Raw genomic sequence first — 21,404 nt, 5'->3', positions numbered from 1 at the left:
CGACACAGAGAAAAAAGGGACAGTAGTATTATACCTCAACCCGTTCAGTCCCCACACAGGAAAATGGAAGCTCCCAATATAGTGCAGTGCGCTGTGCAAAAAGTAGAGGAAGTAACTGAAGAAAATAGTGTTTTCAGGGAAGGAGATGTGTGTGTTCATGTCGCTTGTGGGTTAAGAAATGTCTTTGAAGATAAATGCCTCCTCTCTGCTGTATATAGTTCATATCAAGTTATTCTTCAGTAAAAAGAAGCTTAATTTTAAATGGTAGTCTCCTTTCAGGCGTCCTGGTCCACTAGCCAAAACCTCATGGACCAGGGATTGTCCCACCGAACGCCCGCTCTCCTTTTAACAAGGGCATAACCCTACTCAGACAACACAGAGTGAGGTTAAATCAATGTGGCAATCCTTTATTGAGCCACAAAACAGGCAGATAACACGTAGAACAGTCCCAGCAAAATACAATAATGGTGCACATTACAGAGTCTCACCCTTCTCCTGATTTGCCGGAATAAATGGCAGCTGTTACTTCAGAGCTTCCAGGGTCAACTACCCCACCTGTGGCACACACACAGAGGAAGTATCGACAAGCGTAGGAAGATGACTGTCCATTCAGGTACAAGGCCAGTTGACTGTAGGGTCACAACCTGGCTTCATCTTCCAGAGTCGACTACCCCACCTGTGGCATGCACACAGAAAGGAGGTAACAACAGGCGAAGGAAGATGACAGTCCATTGAGGTATGAGGCCAGTTGATTGGAGGGTCATATCCTGGCTTCTCTAAACATTTCCGTGGAGCCAGGTGACCGGTGGTCCCAATCCTGCCTTTCTCCAAATGTATCCATGGTTCAGCAGCAGTCAATGGAGCAGATTTGTATTCTTCCAACCAAGGCCGAAGTCCTCTAGGCCAGCATCCTGTACAATAATAAATCTGTGTCCCTCGAGATGGAGCCATGATGTCTTGGCTGCTGTCCTGTCTCTGGATGTTTGGATGTTTTGGTTGAATCTCTAAGGACACGTTCAGTATTTTTCGTGTTTTTTTCGCGTTTTTTCGCTATAAAAACGTGATAAAAACGCGAAAAAAACGCTAACATATGCCTCCCATTATTTTCAGTGTATTCCGCATTTTTGGTGCAAATGTAGCCTTTTTTCCGCGAAAAAATCGCATCGCGGAAAAAAAAGCAACATGTTCAATAAAATGCGGAATTGCAGGGGATTCTGCACACCTAGGAGTGCATTGATCTGCTTACTTCCCGCACGGGGCTGTGCACACCATGCGGGAAGTAAGCAGATTATGTGCGGTTGGTACCCAGGGTGGAGGAGAGGAGACTCTCCTCCACGGACTGGGCACCATATAATTGGTCAAAAAAAAAGAATTAAAATTAAAAATAGTCATATACTCACCTTCGATGTCTTCCCGCCTCTCAGCTGCATGCTGCCGCTTCGGTTTTTATAGCTGGTGTGCGGTGAAGGACCTGCGATGACGTCACGGTCTTGTGATTGGTCGAGACCGGTCATGTGACCGCTCACGTGACCGCGACGTCATGGAAGGTCCTGAACCACACCGGCATTTATAGGAACGGACGCCTGCAGGTGAGTATAACCATTTTTTTATTTTTTTTATTATTTTTAAACATAGGCAGCATCTATAGTAAAAAGATGGTCACACTTGTCAAACGCTATGTTTGACAAGTGTGACCAACCTGTCAGTCAGTTTTCCAAGCGATGCTACAGATCGCTTGGAAAACTTTAGCATTCTGCAAGCTATTTACGCTTGCAGAATGCTAAAAAAACGCGAAAAAAATGGAAAAAAAACGCAAAAAAAAAAATGCAGATTTCTTGCAGAAAATTTCCGGTTTTCTTCAGGAAATTTCTGCAAGAAATCCGGACGTGTGCACATACCCTAAGGGTACCGTCACACAGTGGCATTTTCATCGCTACGACGGCACGATTCATGACGTTCTAGCGATATAGTTATGATCTCGCAGTGTCTGACACGCAGCAGCGATCAGGGACCCTCCTGAGAATCGTACGTCGTAGCAGATCGTTTGAAACTTTCTTTCGTCGCTGGATCTCCCGCTGTCATCGCTGGATCGTTGTGTGTGACAGCGATCCAGCGATGCATTCACTGGTAACCAGGGTAAACATCGGGTTACTAAGCGCAGGGCCGCGCTTAGTAACCCGATGTTTACCGTGGTTACCAGCGTAAAAGTAAAAAAAAACAAACCGTACATACTCACCATCTGATGTCCTTCAGGTCCCTTGCCGTCTACATCCTGCTCTGACTGACTGCCGGCCGGAACGTGAGAGCAGATCACAGCGGTGACGTCACCGCTGCACTCTGCTCTCACTGTACGGCGGCACTCAGTCTACACTGTACGGCGGCACTCAGCAGCCCTGCGCTTAGTAACCCGATGTTTACCCTGGTTACCAGCGAACCTCGGCATCGTTGGTCGCTGGAGAGCGGTCTGTGTGACAGCTCCCCAGCGACCACACAACGACTTACCAACGATCACGGCCAGGTCGTATCGCAGGTCGTGATCGTTGGTAAATCATATAGTGAGACGGTACCCTAACTCTCTCTCTCTGTCTCATAGAGGTGTATCACCTCTTTTTATGTTTAACAAGGTCCTTCAGTCCAGCAGCACAGATAAGGCGAAGAATAATGATGACCAAGTTGGCTTGTTTGATTATGTAATCTATTTGCATAGATTTTCCTCCTCCTCCTCACTGATTGTGGAAACTTCACATTAGACCTTGGAAATCAAGGTCCCAGAGTCTGGAGGAAGAATGGAGAGGCACATAATCCAAGCTGCTTGAGGTCTAGTGTGCAGTTTCCACAATCAGTGAGGTTTTGGGGAGCCATGTCATCTGCTGGTGTAGGTCAACTGTGTTTTCTCAAGACCAAAGTGAGCATAGCCGTCTATCAGGAGATTGTAGAGCACTTCATGCTTTCCTCTGATCACCTCGATGCCACACCATATTGATGCAGTAATTGATGCAGCTCGTGCCGAAACAAAACAAGCTCTCACATGACTCTGTCAGCCGAAATATGGAAAAATAATAGCTGTCTAAATATTGTGATGCAAAAGCTAGTTTTCGCAATAAAAACATCTTTAAGTGTGTGACAGCATCCAAACATAAAAACGAGATATAAATCTGGTTTTGCTGTAATTGCTCTGACCCGAAAAATAAAGTCGCCTAATCACTTATACCGCAGGAGGAACGGCACAAAATATAAATAAAACCAATTCTTCACATGCTGTTGATTTTTTTTCATTCTACCTCCCAAAGGTCACAGTAAGCCTCAGTGCACATTTATCCTGCGCTCCGTACTGAGCACTTACATCAGGGTTTCCATGTAAATCTCTGAAATATGTGATTCATTCTGAAGCTCTGGCGAAAGATTCCCTATAATGAGGCAGATGGAGGCACTGTGGACGCCATCTGACGTGTGATCACGCAGTGTCTGTCTTTTTAGGTGAGCATAAAAGTGGAGTCGACCACGGTTTTGTGCATTTCTGAAAAGAAAAGCAACACTGAACGGGGGCCGGATAGAGTCCATAGTAACTCTGCTGCCTCATTATAGTGAGTTGATCCCTCGGGGGTTTCATCTGAATCACGTCAGTCAGAGATTCAGATGGAAACCCCAAAGTAAGTGCTCAGCGCAGAGCGCTGGATTAATGCGATCCTAAACGTTATATAAAATGTTCCCAATAAAAGCTTCAACTCAATCCACAAAAAAAGCAAGTCCCCACTCAGGTCCATCATCTGTTAATGGAAATATAGGGGCTTCCACCTTACTGGTAGCACAAAGTCTCTTGAAAAGCCCCTCAAAAGAAATTCAGCAAATTCCTAAATCCAAATGCCCCCTCCCTTCTGAGGCCCAGTGTGTCTAAACCACATATAGCCCACGTTTGGCATTTCTGTAGAGCCCGCCTAATTTATGAGTGCATGTTTTCAGAAGTATGAGCTGGGCATAACATACTAGTCACTACAATGACAGTTTGCAATTTTCACTCAGCAACATCCACTGCTGCTTGTTTCTGGAAAACACCCATGGAGTCAAAATAATCACTGCACCTGTAGATACATTCCAAAAGGGATATAATTTCCCAAATGGTGTCACTTGTGAGGGGATTCTGCATTTCTAGCACATAGGGGCTCTGTATGTGAAGTTTGCAAACTATTCTAGGAAAATTTGTGCTCCAGGAGGCCAATAGCTCTCTGTCCCTCCCGAGTCTCGCTGTATGGCTAAGCAGTACAGTACAGCCACTTATTAGGTATTTATACATTCAGCAGAAATTGTGGGATACATTTTGGTGCCATTTTTTCCCATTTCCCAGTACGAAAATGAAAAACTTGGGGCTAACAAACAATTTTAGTTGTAATTTTTTTATTCACTGCCCAATGGTATACATTTTTGTGACATTTTTGTGACATTTTTGGTGTCAATATGATCACTGCACCCCTAGATGAATTCATTGACAGGTTAAGTTTTTAAAATGGGGTCACTTATTGGGGGGTTCTGGTGTTCTGGCACCTCAGGGGCTCTGCCAATGTGACATGACACCATCAAACCATTGCAGCAAAATGTGCACCGTAATATGGCACTACTTCCCTTCTGATCTTTGCACTGTGCCTAAAAAGTAGTTTTTGACCACATATGGGGTATCAATGAACTCAGGAGAAATTGCACAACGCATTTTGGGGTACATTTTTTCCTGCTACCCTTGTGAAAATACAAAATTTTGGGCAAAAAAACATTTTTGTGGGAAAAATTTGATTTTTTTTAATTTTCATGACTCAACGTTATAAACATCTTTAAAGCACCTGAGGGTTAAAAGTGATCACTACACATCTAGGTAAGTTCTCTGAGGGGTCTAGTTTCCAAAATGGTGTCATTTGTGGGGGGTTTCCAGTGTTTAGGTGTCATGATTCTGGACAGGATGGTGCCGCCTCCATCCTGGTCAGGTCAGGGTTAATTTTAGTCCGCCTCTCTTTGGTTCTGGGACGGCTATTTGATGTTGGCAGTTCGTGGATTATGTGTCGGTAATACTTCCGTATACTCGGCTTGTGGTTGCTGACCCAGGTTCTCATACGTAAACGTTGTGCCTCTGTGCTAGTGTGCCTTGCTTTGTATGTTTTGTTCTGTTACTTCCGTCTTTGCATTCTGCTTTGTACTGCTCTGTTTCTCCTGGTTATCAGACCCCTTGGCTTGTCCCCGTTTACTCTTTGTCTTATCCCTAAGGTACTTCACTCCCTCCTGGCTTTTGGCTCTATTCGACTATGTTTTCTGTCTGTGCCCTGCACACTGTTTGTTCAGTGTCATTCCCTTCACTCACGTGCTGTGGATCCCCCTAGTCACGTGACTGCTCTTTGTCAGGTCCTGTGCTCACTGCATTAGAGTAAGGTCCTTGAGTTCGGCGTGACTTGTTTCTGCACTCACTACTGATAGCGCCCCCTAGGCAGCGCCAGTGACACCTTAGGTGTCATGACATTATCACCGACCCATACAATTCTTCAAGGGGGGTTTGTGTATTTGTTATGGACCTGCTGCATGCTCTGACTGATCAGGTATCTAACCTCACTAAGATGATGCAGAATCTATCCGTTGAGCAAAGGGCGTTGTTTGCCTCTCACCAACAGGTACAGAGGGAGCTGGCAGATACTGTTAATGCTGTTCAGGATGCCTCCTCTCTGTCTGGCAAATGGGAGGGTACGGTGTCTGATGTTTCCTTCTCCTCTCCTGAACCCTCTATCAAACTTCAGGATACCTTTTCTGAGGATAAGAAAAAATTCAGAAAGAAAGTTAACTACTTTTTTCTCTTCCCTCGGTCCTCGGGTGATGAGAATCAAAGGGTGGGGATAGTTATTTCCCTGTTACTTGAGGGGCCGCAATCCTGGGCTTTCTCCCTTTCTCCTACCTCTTCTGAGTGAATGTCTGTTGATCAGTTCTTTGAGACCTTGGGTCTTATATACGATGAACCTGATCGTGTGAGACTGGCAGAGGACACGGTTATGAGTCTGACCCAGGGAAAGCGCTCAGCTGAATGGTACTGTTCTGAGTACAGGCATTGAGCTTCTGAGGTTTCATGGAATGATTCGGCACTCAGGGAGCTATTCCGTCGGGGTCTCTCCGAGCATTTAAAGGATGCCTTGGCCCTGCACCCAATGCCCGCCTGACTCTCTGGAGGAGGCCATGATCCAGGCCGTCTGCATGGACCACAGGCTGAGAGGGAGAGAGGTGTTGTACCACGTGATACTCCTTTGTTGCCAGGGAAGTCAGAGCTTTCTTCGTCGGTTGAGCCCATGGAGGTGGGGGCTGTCTCCATGAAGGAAAAGGAGAGGAGACGCCACAGTGAGAAAAATCTCTGCTTCTATTGTGGAGAGCCAGGTCTTTGGAATAAGGACTGTCCCTCCTGTCCTCTGGATTCCAAGGTCTCTGGAAACAACTAGGTTTGGGTAACTGCTGAGGAGGTTACACAGACCCATAGGTACTTTCTTCCGCATCCTTCAGACTACTGTTAAAGGTGGAATTAGGTGTGAACAATGTTTTTTTTCCTTCTTCAGCTTTTATGGATTGTGGGTCTTCAGTGAACTTGATTGACTCGAGGTTGGTGGCCCACTGTGAGATAGGGACAGTCAGGTTGGACAAACCCATGAAAGTGACTATTGACTCAAGCCCATTCACCAAGGATGGGATCCGCTCTGTTACTAAAGAGTTTGTCCTTAAGGTGGGATCTGTTCATTTGGAGCATATAGCCTGTTTCATTCTGGACAACCTTCCTGCTGATTTGGTTTTGAGGTTTCCTTGCTTGCAATGTCATAATCCAGTCAGTGACTGGGAGGCACAGGAGAATGTTAAATGGGGATCCAACTGTGAAAACAAATGTCTGAATTCTGTGTCTGTGTCGTTCGTCGGTCTAGTGGATGTTCTGAAGTACCTGAAGGACTTCGAGGACGTGTTCTCCGAAAGGCATGTTGAGGGGTTACCACCGCACTGCCCTTTTGATTGTGCTATTGACCTGATTCCTGGGGCTAAATTGCCAAAAGCCCGATTGTTTAACCTTTCTGGTCCCGAGTGGGTCGCCATGAAGGATGATGGTCTCTGCCCATGTCTTGACTTTTGGAACCTCAGAGGGGTTGTTTGAAAATTTAGTTATGCCGTTTGGTCTGACCAATGCCCCTGCAGTTTTTCAGAACTTCATCAATTATGTGTTCTCTGATTTTATTGAGTGGTTTGTGGTGATATAAATGGATGACATTCTAGTTTATTCACTTGACTAGCAGTCACATATTGGTCACCTTCGGGCGGTTTTTCAGAGACTCAGGGAGAACCAACTTTTCGCTAAGCTAGAGAAATGCTCGTTTTTCGCCCAGGAACTGCCATTATCTCTAATGAGGGGTTTCGTATGGATCCAAAAAAAGGTGCATACCATTGTAGATTGGATTCAACCCCGGGACCTGAAGGGCCTTCAGCTCTTCTTGGGATTTGCCAATTACTACCGGAGGTTTATTAAAGGATTCACTCAGGTGGTCAAACCCCTCACTGACTTGACACAGAAGGGGTTGACATTAAGAATTGATCTGCCTTAGCGGTAGCGGTGTTTCTCACTCTCAAAAAATGTTTTATGTTTTATGAATGCCCCAGTTCTTATTCAGCCCCACCCATCTGAACATTTTGTTGTGGAGGTTGATGCCTTGGAGGTGGGGGTGGGGGCAGTGTATTTTATAGAAAAAAATTCAGAAGCTTTAATCCACAAACAGTGCATTAATGGTAATTAGTAGTGTTGAGCGATACCTTCCGATACTGGACAGTATCGGTATCGGATAGTATCGGCCGATACCCGAAAAATATCGGATATCGCCGATACCGATACCCGATACCAATACAAGTCAATGGGACTCAAGTATCGGAAGGTATCCTGGATGGTTCCCAGAGTCTGAAGGAGAGGAAACTCTCCTTCAGGCCCTGGGATCCATATTCATGTAAAAAATAAAGAATTAAAATAAAAAATATGGATATACTCACCCGTCCGGGGGCCCCTGGACCTTACCGATTGTAACCGGCAGCCTCCGTTCCTAAGAATGAGCAGTTTAAGACCTTCGATGATGTCGTGGCTTGTGATTGGTCGCGTGCCGCTCATGTGACCGCTCACGCGACCAATCACAGGCCGTGACGTCATAGCAGGCCCTAAACTCCTCAGTTTAGGACCTGCGATGACGTCGCGGCCTGTGATTGGTCGCGTGAGCGGTCACATGAGCGGCACGCGACCAATCAGAAGCCGCGACGTCATCGAAGGCCCTTCACGTGCTCATTCTTAGGAACGGAGGCTGCCTGTTACAGCGGTAAGGTCCAGGGGCCGCCGGAGAGGTGAGTATATCCATATTTTTTATTTTAATTCTTTATTTTTTACATGAATATGGATCCGATTCCGATTTCCGATATCACAAAAGTATCGGAACTCGGTATCGGAATTCCGATACCGCAAGTATCGGCCGATACCCGATACTTGCGGTATCGGAATGCTCAACACTAGTAATTAGATAAGACATAAGCTATGTTTTTCTACTTCTGTAAACCCCCTTTAATAGAGCCATATCATACTTACTAGGGTAATGGTAAAATACAGTCATATATTTAAGAGGAAAGGGAATGCACCATGCAAAACTCAAAAAGAAAAGATGCCCCAGAATCCTTATTTGATGGGGAATACAAGTAAATTATTAGGAAGATATGTGACATGAACTGGCAGGTCTATCTTTTGCATGACTTATAAATAGGATTGGAATACTTAATTCAATGGCTTACCATCTTATTATACTTACTTTTAGTTTTACATAGGATAAAACCATATTAGTGATTTCATCGGAGACTGGAATCATATGCTTTTGATATATTAAGGAAAAAGCCTTTGTCTTGAATAAGTTAATTGCCATGATGATCGGTGCTTGGTTTGAGTGTTGCTAGTTGTTATGTAAAAACCTGTTAAATAAATAGAATTATTACTGCAGTGTGGGAGTGGATAACTTTAAACCATTTCTAAAAAAAAAAAATAATAATAACATTCTGTGAACCTGTGAACCTATACAAACACATAAAAGAGGTCAGGGGGTCAGAAAGTGTTGTTGATATCGCTTAAAATCTGTCTGAAAATAAATTTAGTAAGGCAGCATGCTGTAAGGGTACAGTATGACTGTCAGGACTCTGAACATTTTTTGATTTACCTTTTGTGCCCTGCCCTTTTCCAAGATGGCGTCTTTGGTCTCATGTGCACTCTGTCTTCCTGCTATAGAACTCCACCCCAGCCTTTAGTCTGTGCTAGAGTATTCTGCCTTGCATCCAGCTTCTGACCCTGGTGGCTTCCTGGCTTTGTACCTGCTCCTGTGAACCTGTGTGGTGATCCTGCTACTCTGCTCTGAGTTCCTGCTGCATACACCGGTTTCCAGTAATCCTCCTTCATCTGGCTACTTGTGTTTACTTGCATCTGCATTTGCTGGACATGTAAGCTGTTGCTGCTCTGCTTAAACCTGAGATTATCACCCAGGCCTTCCTGGTTGAGGTAAGACTTTGTTTGAACTGCCTTATAAGCATATTTATCTGTGTTTGGACTATACAAGGACTTATTCGTGTCAAGTATCCTCAAGAATAACTGTGCTTCATAGACTTTCTGCTTGATTGCATTTTTCTCTGAAGTTCCCTATAGACTGCTAAGCTGCGTTTAATATTTACACCAAGTGTTGTGGAGTTTCTCTCTGCACCTGTTTGAATCACCGTGTGATAATATAGACTTTACCACTTATAAGACTGTGTCCTGTAGTTGTCTTGTTCCACGCAGAGTCTCCTGAGTTAGCCCCTATAATTATTACAGGATACTCTAGCCACAAAAGAGGAGACTGCTAGAACAATGACTGCAGAAAGCAGATTAGAGAAGGTGTTTTCTATAATTAGATCACTGCAGAAAGATGTGGTAGGTCTGCAAAAGAAGTTTGGAAGTATTGAACACAATCAACAAGTGTTTGGACAAACTTTGCAGGACTTAAGCACCAGCATAGCGGCCCAAGGAAAACAAACTTGCTGGCATAGAGTCCCAGTATGGACGGGGTTTTCAGGACATAAGCACACAAATGGCTGCACAAGCGACTTTACCACCTGGGCAACCGCCACCAGCTAGCCCACCTAAGTTGCCCCCATTCAGATTTAATGGTGATCGCGACAAATTTTGTGGCTTTGTGAATCAATGTATGCTATATTTTGATGTGCATGCTGACCGTTTTCCTAATGATAGATCCAAAGTATTGTGTGTAATAATGCTGCTGACCTCACGAGCGCTCGCCTGGGCGAATCCGATGATTGAGTCTCGTGAACCACGGTTAAATAATTTGGATGATTTCTTGGCTGCTATGGCATTAATGTTTGATGATCCTAATCGCCGTGCAACCGCTGAATCTGCTTTATTGTCTTTACGCCAGGCTAAACGTTCTGTTATTGAGTATGCCACTGAATTCAGGAGATTAGCGGTAGATACTGAATGGGACAGTTATGCACAATTGCCTATTTTTAAAAGGGGTCTGTCTAGTATTGTAAAGGATGAACTAGCTCGCTCTGAATCACCACAAGAGCTAGAGACATTTATACAGCATTGTGTGCGCATTGACATTCGCCTTACTGAGCGTAGGCAGGAGAAGTTTGCTGCATATAACCGTATTTCTAACTTTTCCCTTCTTTCCAAAGAGCCTGCAGGTAAAATATCTCGGGAGGTGGAGGAGGTGCCCATGCAAATTGATTCCGTTCAGAGGCATGAGATTAATGAGCGCTGGGAGCATCGCCTTCGTGAAAGTCTATGTTTCTACTGCGGTCAGTCTGACCACTTTTGAATAAACTATCCCAAGTGTCCCAAGTGGCCTAACAAGGTGCTAGCAGCAGTAGGGGAGTATGACAACTGTGATGATGAGTCTGACATGTTTGAATGTAGCCTGCCATTAAATACTGTATTCCATTCACTTTCTATGACTTCACCCCCCAAGGAGCTTAAGGAAAAGAACTCTCACTGTTCTCTCCCTATTAAGATCCTGTGTTCAGGACAGTGGCTTTCCTGTGCAGCTATGATTGACTCGGGTGCCGGTGGCAATTTCATGGATATCGCATTTGCCAAGGAACATGGTATTGAAATTCAACAAAGAGCCTCTCCAATTGGCATGGAAACAGTAGATGGGTCACCTTTTAATCTCCGGGCCAGTGGACCAGGAGACCGTACCCCTTGAAATTTTGTTGGAGCCTAATCATCAGGAGCAACTTTCTTTCTTGCTATTTTCTTCTCCCCATTTTCCTATGATTTTAGGCATTCCTTGGTTGCGTTCTCAGAACCCAATTATCAACTGGGAGACAAAGGAAATTATCTTTCCAACAAGGAGCAACTCAGCGTTAACTGAAGCTGTTCCCGAGTCCACAGCTACGGAACCATCTGTACAGGTATTTACTTTACCTTCAGCATATAAAGAGTTCTCTGACACCTGTGACAAGAAGAATGCAGATCAGCTTCCTCCACACAGGCATTATGACTGTCCTATTGAGCTGCTTCCTGGGGCAGCTATTCCTTTTGGTAACGTATACCCTTTGGCAGCACCTGAGCTTCAAGCCTTAAAGGAGTATATTGATGAAAATCTGGCCAAAGGCTTCATGCGTCCTTCTTCCTCACCAGCAGGGGCACCTATATTTTTTGTAAAAAAGGATGAGACCCTGTGTTGACTATCGGGAACTTAATAAAGTAACCATACAAAACCGTTACCCATTGCCTCTGATTCCCGAATTACTGGAAAGAGTCCACCATGCTAAGGTGTTCTCTAAACTGGATCTTCGTGGGGCTTATAATTTGGTGCGTATTCATCCAGGGGATGAGTGGAAGACAGCATTCAGATGCCGGTATGGACACTTTGAATATCTCGTGATGCCCATCGGGCTTTGTAACACCCCTGCAACATTTCAACACCTTGCTAATGACATTTTCAGAGATTTGTTGGACCAGTTTGTGGTGATCTATTTGGACGATATACTAATCTTTTCTGACTCTCTACAGGAACATGAAGAACATGTCAAAACTGTTTTAAGACGTCTGAAAGAGAACCATCTGTATATTAAGCCGGAGAAATGCGAGTTCCATCGTTCTGAGATACAGTTCTTAGGTTATATCATCTCTCCCCAGGGGCTGAACATGGAATCTGGTAAGATTCAGGCTATCCTTGACTGGCCGGTACCCAAGAACGTTAAGGAGGTCCAACGTTTTATTGGTTTTGCAAATTTCTACAGACGCTTTATTCGAAATTTTTCTGATATTGTCCGTCCCATTACTTCCTTGACAAAGAAGGAGAAGCCCTTTAAGTGGTCATCACAGGCTCAAGAAGCTTTTGATCGGCATAAGATCTGTTTCACCTCAGCACCGCTGTTTATACACCCAGATCCAACACTTTCTTTCATTGTGGAGGTGGACGCTTCTGATAATGCTTTGGGGGCTATTCTCTCCCAAAGAACTGGAGAGAAGGGTCTGCTACATCCTTGTGCTTTCTTTTCCCGTAGACTAACCTCAGCAGAGAAGAATTATGACGTGGGCGACAAGGAATTGCTCGCTATTATTGTGTCTTTCAAAGAATGGAGGCATCATCTGCAAGGAGCTGCACAACAGATCATAGTGCTAACTGACCATCGTAATTTAGAGTTTCTTAGATCCGCTAGATGTCTTTCTCCTCGTCAGGCTAATTGGAACTTATTTTTAAATCAATTTAACTTTGTTATCTCGTACTGTCCAGGTTCTCGTAATGGGAAGGCTGATGCTTTATCCCGAATCCATGCTGCGGATTCCATACCTGGAGCCCCGTCCAAGACCATTCTATCTGATGCCAATTTCATCGGAGTTATCCATGATCAGGACTTGTGGAAGGAGTGCAGGGAGGCTTATGACGGTGATGCATTTCTGGCCAACCCACCTGTGGATATTAATCTTGTCTTTAAGGGTGGCATGTGGTTCAGAGATCGACGTATCTACATCCCTGAGGTCGTTCGTCTGCAGATACTCAAGTTGGTACATGGCTCCAAGTTGGCTTGTCTCAGGGGGGTACAGAAGACACAAGAGTTCCTGAGCTGATTCTTCTGGTGGCCAACTTGCCTGAAGGATACCAAGGACTATGTTCTCTCTTGTGAGGTATGTGCTCATTACAAGACTCCTCATGTGGCACCTACGGGTCTTCTGCAATCATTACCTGTTCCGTCCCGCCCTTGGGGGTCTATATCAATGGATTTTATGGTGGAGCTGCCTAGATCGGGAGGCATGAATACAATCATGGTGGTAGTTGATCGCCTGACTAAAGCCGCTCATTTTGTTCCATGCACAGGCCTCCCCTCAGCTAAAGATACAGTGAACTTGGTTATACGGAATGTCTTTTGGTTACATGGGGTCCTGAATGAGATCATCTCTGACCGTGGAGTACAGTTCACTTCAAGATTCTTGAAGGGGTTTTGCTCTGCACTCAATATTAATGTCTGTCTCTCTTCCGCTTACCATCCCCAGACAAATGGTCAGACTGAGCGTACCAATCAGACTCTGGAACAATATCTAAGATGCTATGTCAGCCATCTCCAGGATGATTGGTTGGAGTTGCTGCCGTTAGCCGAATTTTCATATAACAATTTTCAGAGCGCCTCCACTAAATTTACACCTTTCTTTGCCAATCTGGGTTATCATCCGTGTATCTTACCTAGGTCTCCAATTAATTCTCCGGTTCCGGCAGTGGAGGAAAGGCTGACTGCGATGAGGCAAAATCAGGAGTTTCTGAAGGAATCCCTGACCACAGCTCAAGAACGATATAAGAGATCGGCTGATAGATTCCGTAAACCTGCACCCATGTTCAAGGTAGGAGATTCCGTGTGGTTAGCAACTAAGAATCTGAAGTTAAACGTTCCTTCACAAAAGCTTGGACAGAAATTCATTGGCCCTTTCAAGATCAATGGTATTCTGAGCTCTGTGGCCTGCCGGCTGAAGCTGCCTAGGACTATGAAGGTGCACCCAGTTTTTCATGTATCTTTACTAAAGCCTGTATCTCCTAATACCTTCCAGGGATGTGTTGTGCCACCTCCACAGCCTGTGGTGATTGATGGGCAAGAACAATTTGTGGTGGAGGAAATTATTGATTCCAGGATTCGCAGGAATCGGCTCCAATATCTGATAAGATGGCAGGGATATCCCCCTGAGGAAGACTCTTGGGAACCTGTGGAAAACATCAATGCCCAACAGAAGATTTCTCGTTTTCATCAGAGATTCCCTGAGAAACCAGGTCCAGGATCGTCCTGAGGCCGCTTCTAAGAAGGGAGTAATGTCTGGACTCTGAACATTTTTTGATTTACCTTTTGTGCATTACTGCTCTTTTCCAAGATGGCGTCTTTGGTCTCATGTGCACTCTGTCTTTCTGCTACATAACTCCACCCCAGCCTTTAGTCTGTGCTAGAGTATTCTGCCTTGCATCCAGCTTCTGACCCTGGTGGCTGACTGGCTTTGTACCTGCTCCTTTGAACCTGTGTGGTGATCCTGCTACTCTGCTCTGAGTTCCTGCTGCATACACCGGTTTCCAGTAATCCTCCTTCATCTGGCTACTTGTGTTTACTTGCATCTGCATTTGCTGAACATGAAAGCTGTTGCTGCTCTGCTTAAACCTGAGATTATCACCCAGGCCTTCCTGGTTGAGATAAGACTTTGCTTGAACTGCCTTATAAGCTTATTTATCTGTGTTTGGACTATACAAGGACTTATTCGTGTCAAGTATCCTCAAGAATAACTGTGCTTCATAGACTTTCTGCTTGATTGCATTTTCCTCTGAAGTTCCCTATAGACTGCTAAGCTGCGTTTAATATTTACACCAAGTGTTGTGGACTTGAGTTTCTCTCTGCACCTGTTTGAATCACCGTGTGATAATATAGACTTTACCACTTATAAGACTGTGTCCTGTAGTTGTCTTGTTCCACGCAAAGAGTCTCCTGAGTTATCCCCTATAATTATTAGAATGTCAATACGATGCATTTACGCTGCTTCTTTTGGCTTTGATTTTTCTATACTGTAAAAAAAAATCTTATTTTTTGGCAGTTGTTTTGTGGTAAAAAAAGAGGGGTGGGCATGGTATGGGGCTTTCCCACCAAATGTGCGCAAAACATATTTAGAAGGTCACAGAAAAGAAAATATTATTTCTTAAAAGTAGAATACAATAATGTAGTGGAAGCAATTCAGTTCCCACAGTGAGTTTTTGATGTTGCCTATTTTCACTGTGCACATAATGCAGTTTCATACATATCCAGCATAAAGGATTGCATTTATTGAAATCTCATGCCCACTGTGCTTTTTTTCATGCAGTGCAAACTGACCTGCGGTGTGTTTTTTAAACTGTGATAGGTTTCATTTTGACATGATCAGGGGTAATAAAAGAACAGGCGCCACACTGGTCGGCACTGACACCATTGCACAGCTCAGTGACACTTTGTATGGAAGGGAGAGGGTGCTTGTCTATGACTGTGTGTGCACAGTATAATGATTCAGAGGTCCTTTAGTGTCAATACTGGTGCTGAAGCTGGACCATCATACTCCATCATACTAACAGCTTTTCTAAGGGCTAATTGTTTGCTTTGCTGTTTGTATCACATACCTTCTGCATTTAGTGCAGGGAGGTAGAGAGAGTGGCAGAACACAGGGATTAGGGCTGTGCAGTTCGTTGCCAAATATATAGCTGCATTTTTATTTGGAGGATGAAAAAATGTAATATGTTTTGATCCATCATCAAGTACTACGTGCTTTGTGTTTCTTTTTGTGTTATATAACACACCAAAAAATCATTGAAAAATGTTTGTGGGTTAAATTTCTTACCAATAAACTATTCTGTGTACTGTGGAATTTTTTAAATATAACACTCCAAAAAAGGGTTAAAAATTTGGCACAGTTACATTTCTCAGCCATTTTGCTATAGGAAAGATATAGGTGGATAGAAAAATAATTAGAATTGAGAATTCTCAGTGGTTGATACCTTTTAATGGCTAACTGAAAAGATGGTAACAAATTGCAAGCTTTCGAGACTATGGTCCCTTCATCAGGCATAGACTAATAGAAATTCTGAAGAAACACATATTTATGCATGACTATTACAAGGAATTAAACAAGTTGGTATCTTTTCTGCCTGACGAATCCACAAGAGCCGATGACCTGATACCAGAAAGTCCAAGAATAGGGATATTCTACATGCTTCCCAAAATCCACAAATCTGGAAATCCAGGAAGACCAATTATTTCTTGTGTTGGCACCTTACTGAGCAGGTATCTAGATGGGTAGAGGGTATTCTTAAACCACTGGTAAAGGATACAACTAACTACATTCAGGACACAACTGACATATCAGCAATAGGTCCCCTACCAGAAGGAACCATCCTGGCCACCATGGATGTGGAATCTTTGTACCCTAAAATCCCACACCAGGATGGACTAAATACTTGCAAATTCTTCCTGGAAAATTCAGGGACTGATGCTGATTCTGTGGTGAAACTTATAAAATTCATCCTCACCCACAATTACTTTGAATTTGACAACAAGATATATCTACAGGAGACTGGCACATCAATGGGAAGTAAAATGGCCCCAGAGTATGCAAATCTTTTCATGGCCAAGCTTGAAAACGACTTTTTGTCCTCATGTCCCATCAGGCCTCAGGCCTACTACCGTTACATTAATGATATTTTAATCATCTGAACGGAGTCTGGGCCACAGCTAAAGATGTTCCATGAACAGTTTAATCAATTTCATCCCATCATCAACTTAACACTCAACTACTCTAGCACTGAAATTAACTTTTTGAACACCATCATTAAGCAGCTGGACAATGAAATAGAGACATCCCTGTATCAGAAGCCAATCGACCGCCCAACATACCTTAAATGGGACAGTTTCCATCCAAAACACATAAAAACTCTATTGTCTACAGCCAAGCCATCAGATACAATCGTATATGTTCCAACCACATGGATAGAGATGACCACCGTGGTGGCCTCAGAAAGACCTTTTTGAATCAGGGCTACCATCCAAGAACAATTCAAAACCAAATTACAAGAGCAACTAGAATCACCTGCTATATTACAAAGCTAAAGAAGAAAATAACCGGGTGCCTCTAGTAGTCACCTACAATCCAAATCTGAAGGTGCTAAGGGTAGCTGCACGGAAATTGCAAACTTTGCTACAAAAAGATGCCCGATTACAATCCATTTTTCCAGACTCCCCACTACAGTGTTTTAGGCAGCCCCCAAATCTAAGAAGTATCATTGTCAGAAGCTCCCTATCCTCTCAAACAGCTGCAGGAACCTTTCTTTGCAACCAGAAAAAATGTAAAACCTGTCCATTCATATTGACCATGGACAAGATAAAGATCCCCAATTCACATCAGGACTACAAGATCCCAGGTACTTTTAGCTGCATCACATCTAATGTGGTGTACTTAATTACATGTACCAAATGTCCATCTGGGGTCTGTTTATGGGGGAGACAGGGCAAAAACAAGGATTAACTCTCACCGTCACACAATAAGAGAAAAAAGAATAGATGTACCTGTGGCAATACATTTTTGTCTCCCTGATCATAGCACCATGGACATGAGATTACTTGTATTAAAGGGTAATTTGAAATCTCAGAGAGACAGAAGAGTTTGGGAGTATAAACTGATGACGACCTTTGACACACTCAGTGCAGGAATGAATGTGTTGCATGGATTTATGTCTTTTTACATCAATTAAGGAATTTGCTCCTCAGACTGTGTGGGGTCATCATAACACAGAACCAGACCAATTCAGAGGACCATAAAACATTTAGACTTCCTTATCTATGAACTGTTCCAATATTTATGGACACAACTGTTTATCACTTTCACATAATGGTAGTTTTGCTTCATGTCACCTGTCTGATCTATGGCATTATTCATGGGCTGTATTGTGCATAAATATGTGATTCTACAGAATTTCTATTAGTCTATGCCTGATGAAGGGACCTAAGTAGTCTCGAAAGCTTGCAATTTGTTACCATCTTTTCAGTTAGCCAATAACTCCTTCCCGACCTTTGATGCCACGTAGGCATTATGAAAGTCGGTGCCAATCCGACCTGTGACGCCTATGTGGCGTCATGGAATGATCGCGTCCCTGCAGATCGGGTGAAAGGGTTAACTCCAATTTCACCTGATCTGCAGGGACAGGGGGAGTGGTACTTCAGCCCAGGGGGGTGGCTTCACCCCCCCGTGGCTACGATCGCTCTGATTGGCTGTTGAAAGTGAAACAGCCAATCATAGCGATTTGTAATATTTCACCTATGAAAATGGTGAAATATTACAATCCAGCCATGGCCGATGCTGCAATATCATCGGCCATGGCTGGAAAACCTAATCTGCCCCCCCCTACCGCCACCGATCGCCTCCCCAGTCCTCTTTTCTGCCCCGTACTGTGGTCCGCTCCCCTCCGTCCACCTGTCCGCTCCCCCCGTGCTCCGATCCCCCCCGTGCTCCGATCTCCCCCCCTCATACTTACCAAGCCTCGCGGGGTTAGGGGTGTGTTGGGGTTAGGGTTATGGTTACGGTTGGGATTAGGGTTAGGGTTGGGATTAGGGTTAGGGTGTTTTGGGGTTAGGGTTATATCTAGAGTTGGGATTAGGGTTTGGGGTGTGTTGGGGTTAGTGTTGGAGATAGAATTGAGGGGTTTCCACTGTTTAGGCACATCAGGGGTCTCCAAACGCAACATGGCGCCACCATTGATTCCAGCCAATCTTGCGTTCAAAAAGTCAAATGGTGCTCCCTCCCTTCCGAGCCCCTTCATGCGCCCAAACAGTGGTTCACCCCCACATATGGGGTACCATCATACTCAGGACAAACTGGGCAACAATTATTGGGGTCCAATTTCTCCTGTTACCCTTGCAAAAATAAAAAATTGCTTGCTAAAAAATAATTTTTCATTCCTCTAAAATTATGTTTTATTTTCACGGCTCTGCGTTATAAACTTCTGTGAAGCACTTGGGGGTTCAAAGTGCTCACCACACATCTAGATAAGTTCCTTGGGGGGGTCTAGTTTCCAAAATGGGGTCACTTGTGTGGGGTTTCTACTGTTTAGGCACATCAGGGGCTCTGCAAATGCAACGTGACACCCGCAGACCATTCCATCAAAATCTGCATTTCAAAACGTCACTGCTTCCCTTCCGAGCCCCGACGTGTGCCCAAACAGTGGTTTACCCCCACATATGGGGTACCAGCATACTCAGGACAAACTGGGCAACAATTATTGGGGTCCAATTTCTCCTGTTACCCTTGTGAAAATAAAAAATTGCTTGCTAAAACATCATTTTTGAGGAAAGAAAAATTATTTTTTATTTTCACGGCTCTGCATTGTAAACTTCTGTGAAGTAATTGGGGGTTCAAAGTGCTCACCACATATCTAGATAAGTTCCTTTGGGGGTCTAGTTTCCAAAATGGGGTCACTTGTGGGGGTTTCTACTGTTTAGGCACATCAGGGGCTCTGCAAACGTAACATGATGCCCGCAGACCATTCCATCAAAGTCTGCATTCCAAAACGTCTATACTTCCCTTCCGAGCCCCGGCATGTGCCCAAACAGTAATTTACCCCCACATATGGGGTATCAGCGTACTCAGGAGTAACTGGACAACAACGCTTGGGGTTAAATTTCTCCTGTTACCCTTGGGAAAATTAAAAAATTCTGGGCTAAAAAAATATTTTTGAGGAAAGAAAACACATTTATTATTTTCACGGCTCTGTGTTATAAACTTCTGTGAAGCACTTGGGGGTTCAAAGTGCTCACTACACATCTAGGTAAGTTCTCTTGGGGGTCTACTTTCCAAAATGGGGTCACTTGTGGGAGTTTCTACTGTTTAGGCACATCAGGGGCTCTGCAAACGCAACGTGACGCCCGTAGAGCATTCCATCAAAGTCTGCATTTCAAAACATCACTACTTCCCTTCCGAACCCCGACGTGTGCCCAAACAGTGGTTTACCCCCACATATGGGGTATCAGATTACTCAGGAGAAACTGGACAACAACTTTTGGGGTCCAATTTTTCCTGTTACCCTTGGGAAAATAAAAAATTGAGGGCTAAAAAAATCATTTTTGAGAAAAGAAAAATTATTTTTTTATTTTCACGGCTCTGCGTTATAAACTTCTGTAAAGCACCTGGGGGTTTAAAGTGCTCACTATGCATCTAGATAAGTTCCTTGGGGGGTCTAGTTTCCAAAATGGGGTCACTTGTGGGGTAGCTCCAATGTTTAGGCACACGGGGGCTCTACTGTTGTGGATTCTGTTTGTGGGCTCCCTCTGGTGGTTACTGCTGGTACTGGGTGACTTTGGTGGGTTGCGGCCTTTGGTTTCCACCTGTCCATCAGAGGCTGGGTGTTTCCTATTTTACCTGGCCTTTCTGTCATTCCCTTGCCGGCTATCAATGTATTCAGATGTGCTCTGTTTGGTTCCTGCCTACCTGCTCCCAGATCTTTCAGGATAAGCTAAGTGCTGATTTTCAGTTGTTTGGTTTTTTGTCCAGCTTGCTTATTATGTCTCTATGCTAGCTGGTAGCTCTAGTGGACTGAGGTTCTCCCCATGTGCCATGAGTTGGCACATGGGTTCTTGTAATCTCAGGATGGTTTTTTTGATTAGGGTTTTTTGCTGACCGCTCAGTCCCCTTTTGTATCTTTCTGCTTTCTAGTTTACAGCGGGCCTCAATTTGCTAAAGCTATATATATCATCTCTATGTGTGTGCCTACCTCTCATTTCACCGTCAATACATGTGAGGGGGCAACTATATCTTTTGGGGTTCATTCCTCTGGAGGCAAGTGAGGTCTTATTTTCTCTGCAGTACTAGTTAGCTCTTAGGCTGGTGCGTGGCATCTAGAACCAACGTAGGCACGCTCCCTGGCTATCTCTAGTTGCGTTTGTCAGGCGTAGGGCAGCGGTCAGCCCAGGTTCCATCACCCTAGAGCTCGTCCGTTATTTATTTGTACTTTGCTTGTCCTGTGCTATCCCTAGCCATTGGGGATTCATGACAGTATAGCCGGCCCACAAAGTGTTAATTGTTTGGGCTGAAGCAGGAGTAAAAGAAGTGTTTAAGGGAAATATTTTTATTTTTTTTTTCCTTCAGAGTTTTGCTGCCTAGCCCTTAATTGCTGTCTAGCTGCTTCTTACCTCCTCTTAACCCTTGAATGGCTCTGATCTTAGCTGTTTAACATGGATTTCCAGAGTTTGGCTTCCAGCCTGAGTAATCTCGCGGCAAAAGTTCAAAACATACAGGATTTTGTTGTTCACACTCCCATGTCTGAACCTAGAATTCCTATTCCAGAGTTCTTTTCTGGAGA

General features: G+C 44.2%; 1 protein-coding gene across 1 annotated transcript in view; it reads right to left on the bottom strand.

Annotated features, from left to right (window-relative positions):
* LOC143785775 (putative methyltransferase DDB_G0268948) overlaps positions 1-21,404 on the bottom strand; it is a 93,219-nt gene that overhangs the window by 38,349 nt on the left and 33,466 nt on the right. Inside the window, exon 2 of the mRNA XM_077274897.1 lies at positions 8,829-8,985. Coding sequence (XP_077131012.1) covers positions 8,829-8,939 — 111 coding nt within the window. The 5' untranslated portion in view covers positions 8,940-8,985. The remainder of the gene's footprint in view (positions 1-8,828; positions 8,986-21,404) is intronic.

The sequence above is a fragment of the Ranitomeya variabilis genome, chromosome 7 (assembly GCF_051348905.1).
Source record: "Ranitomeya variabilis isolate aRanVar5 chromosome 7, aRanVar5.hap1, whole genome shotgun sequence".
Taxonomy (NCBI): domain Eukaryota; kingdom Metazoa; phylum Chordata; class Amphibia; order Anura; family Dendrobatidae; genus Ranitomeya; species Ranitomeya variabilis.
Note: the sequence above shows the minus strand (reverse complement) of the source record. Positions and strands in the feature narration are given on the sequence as shown.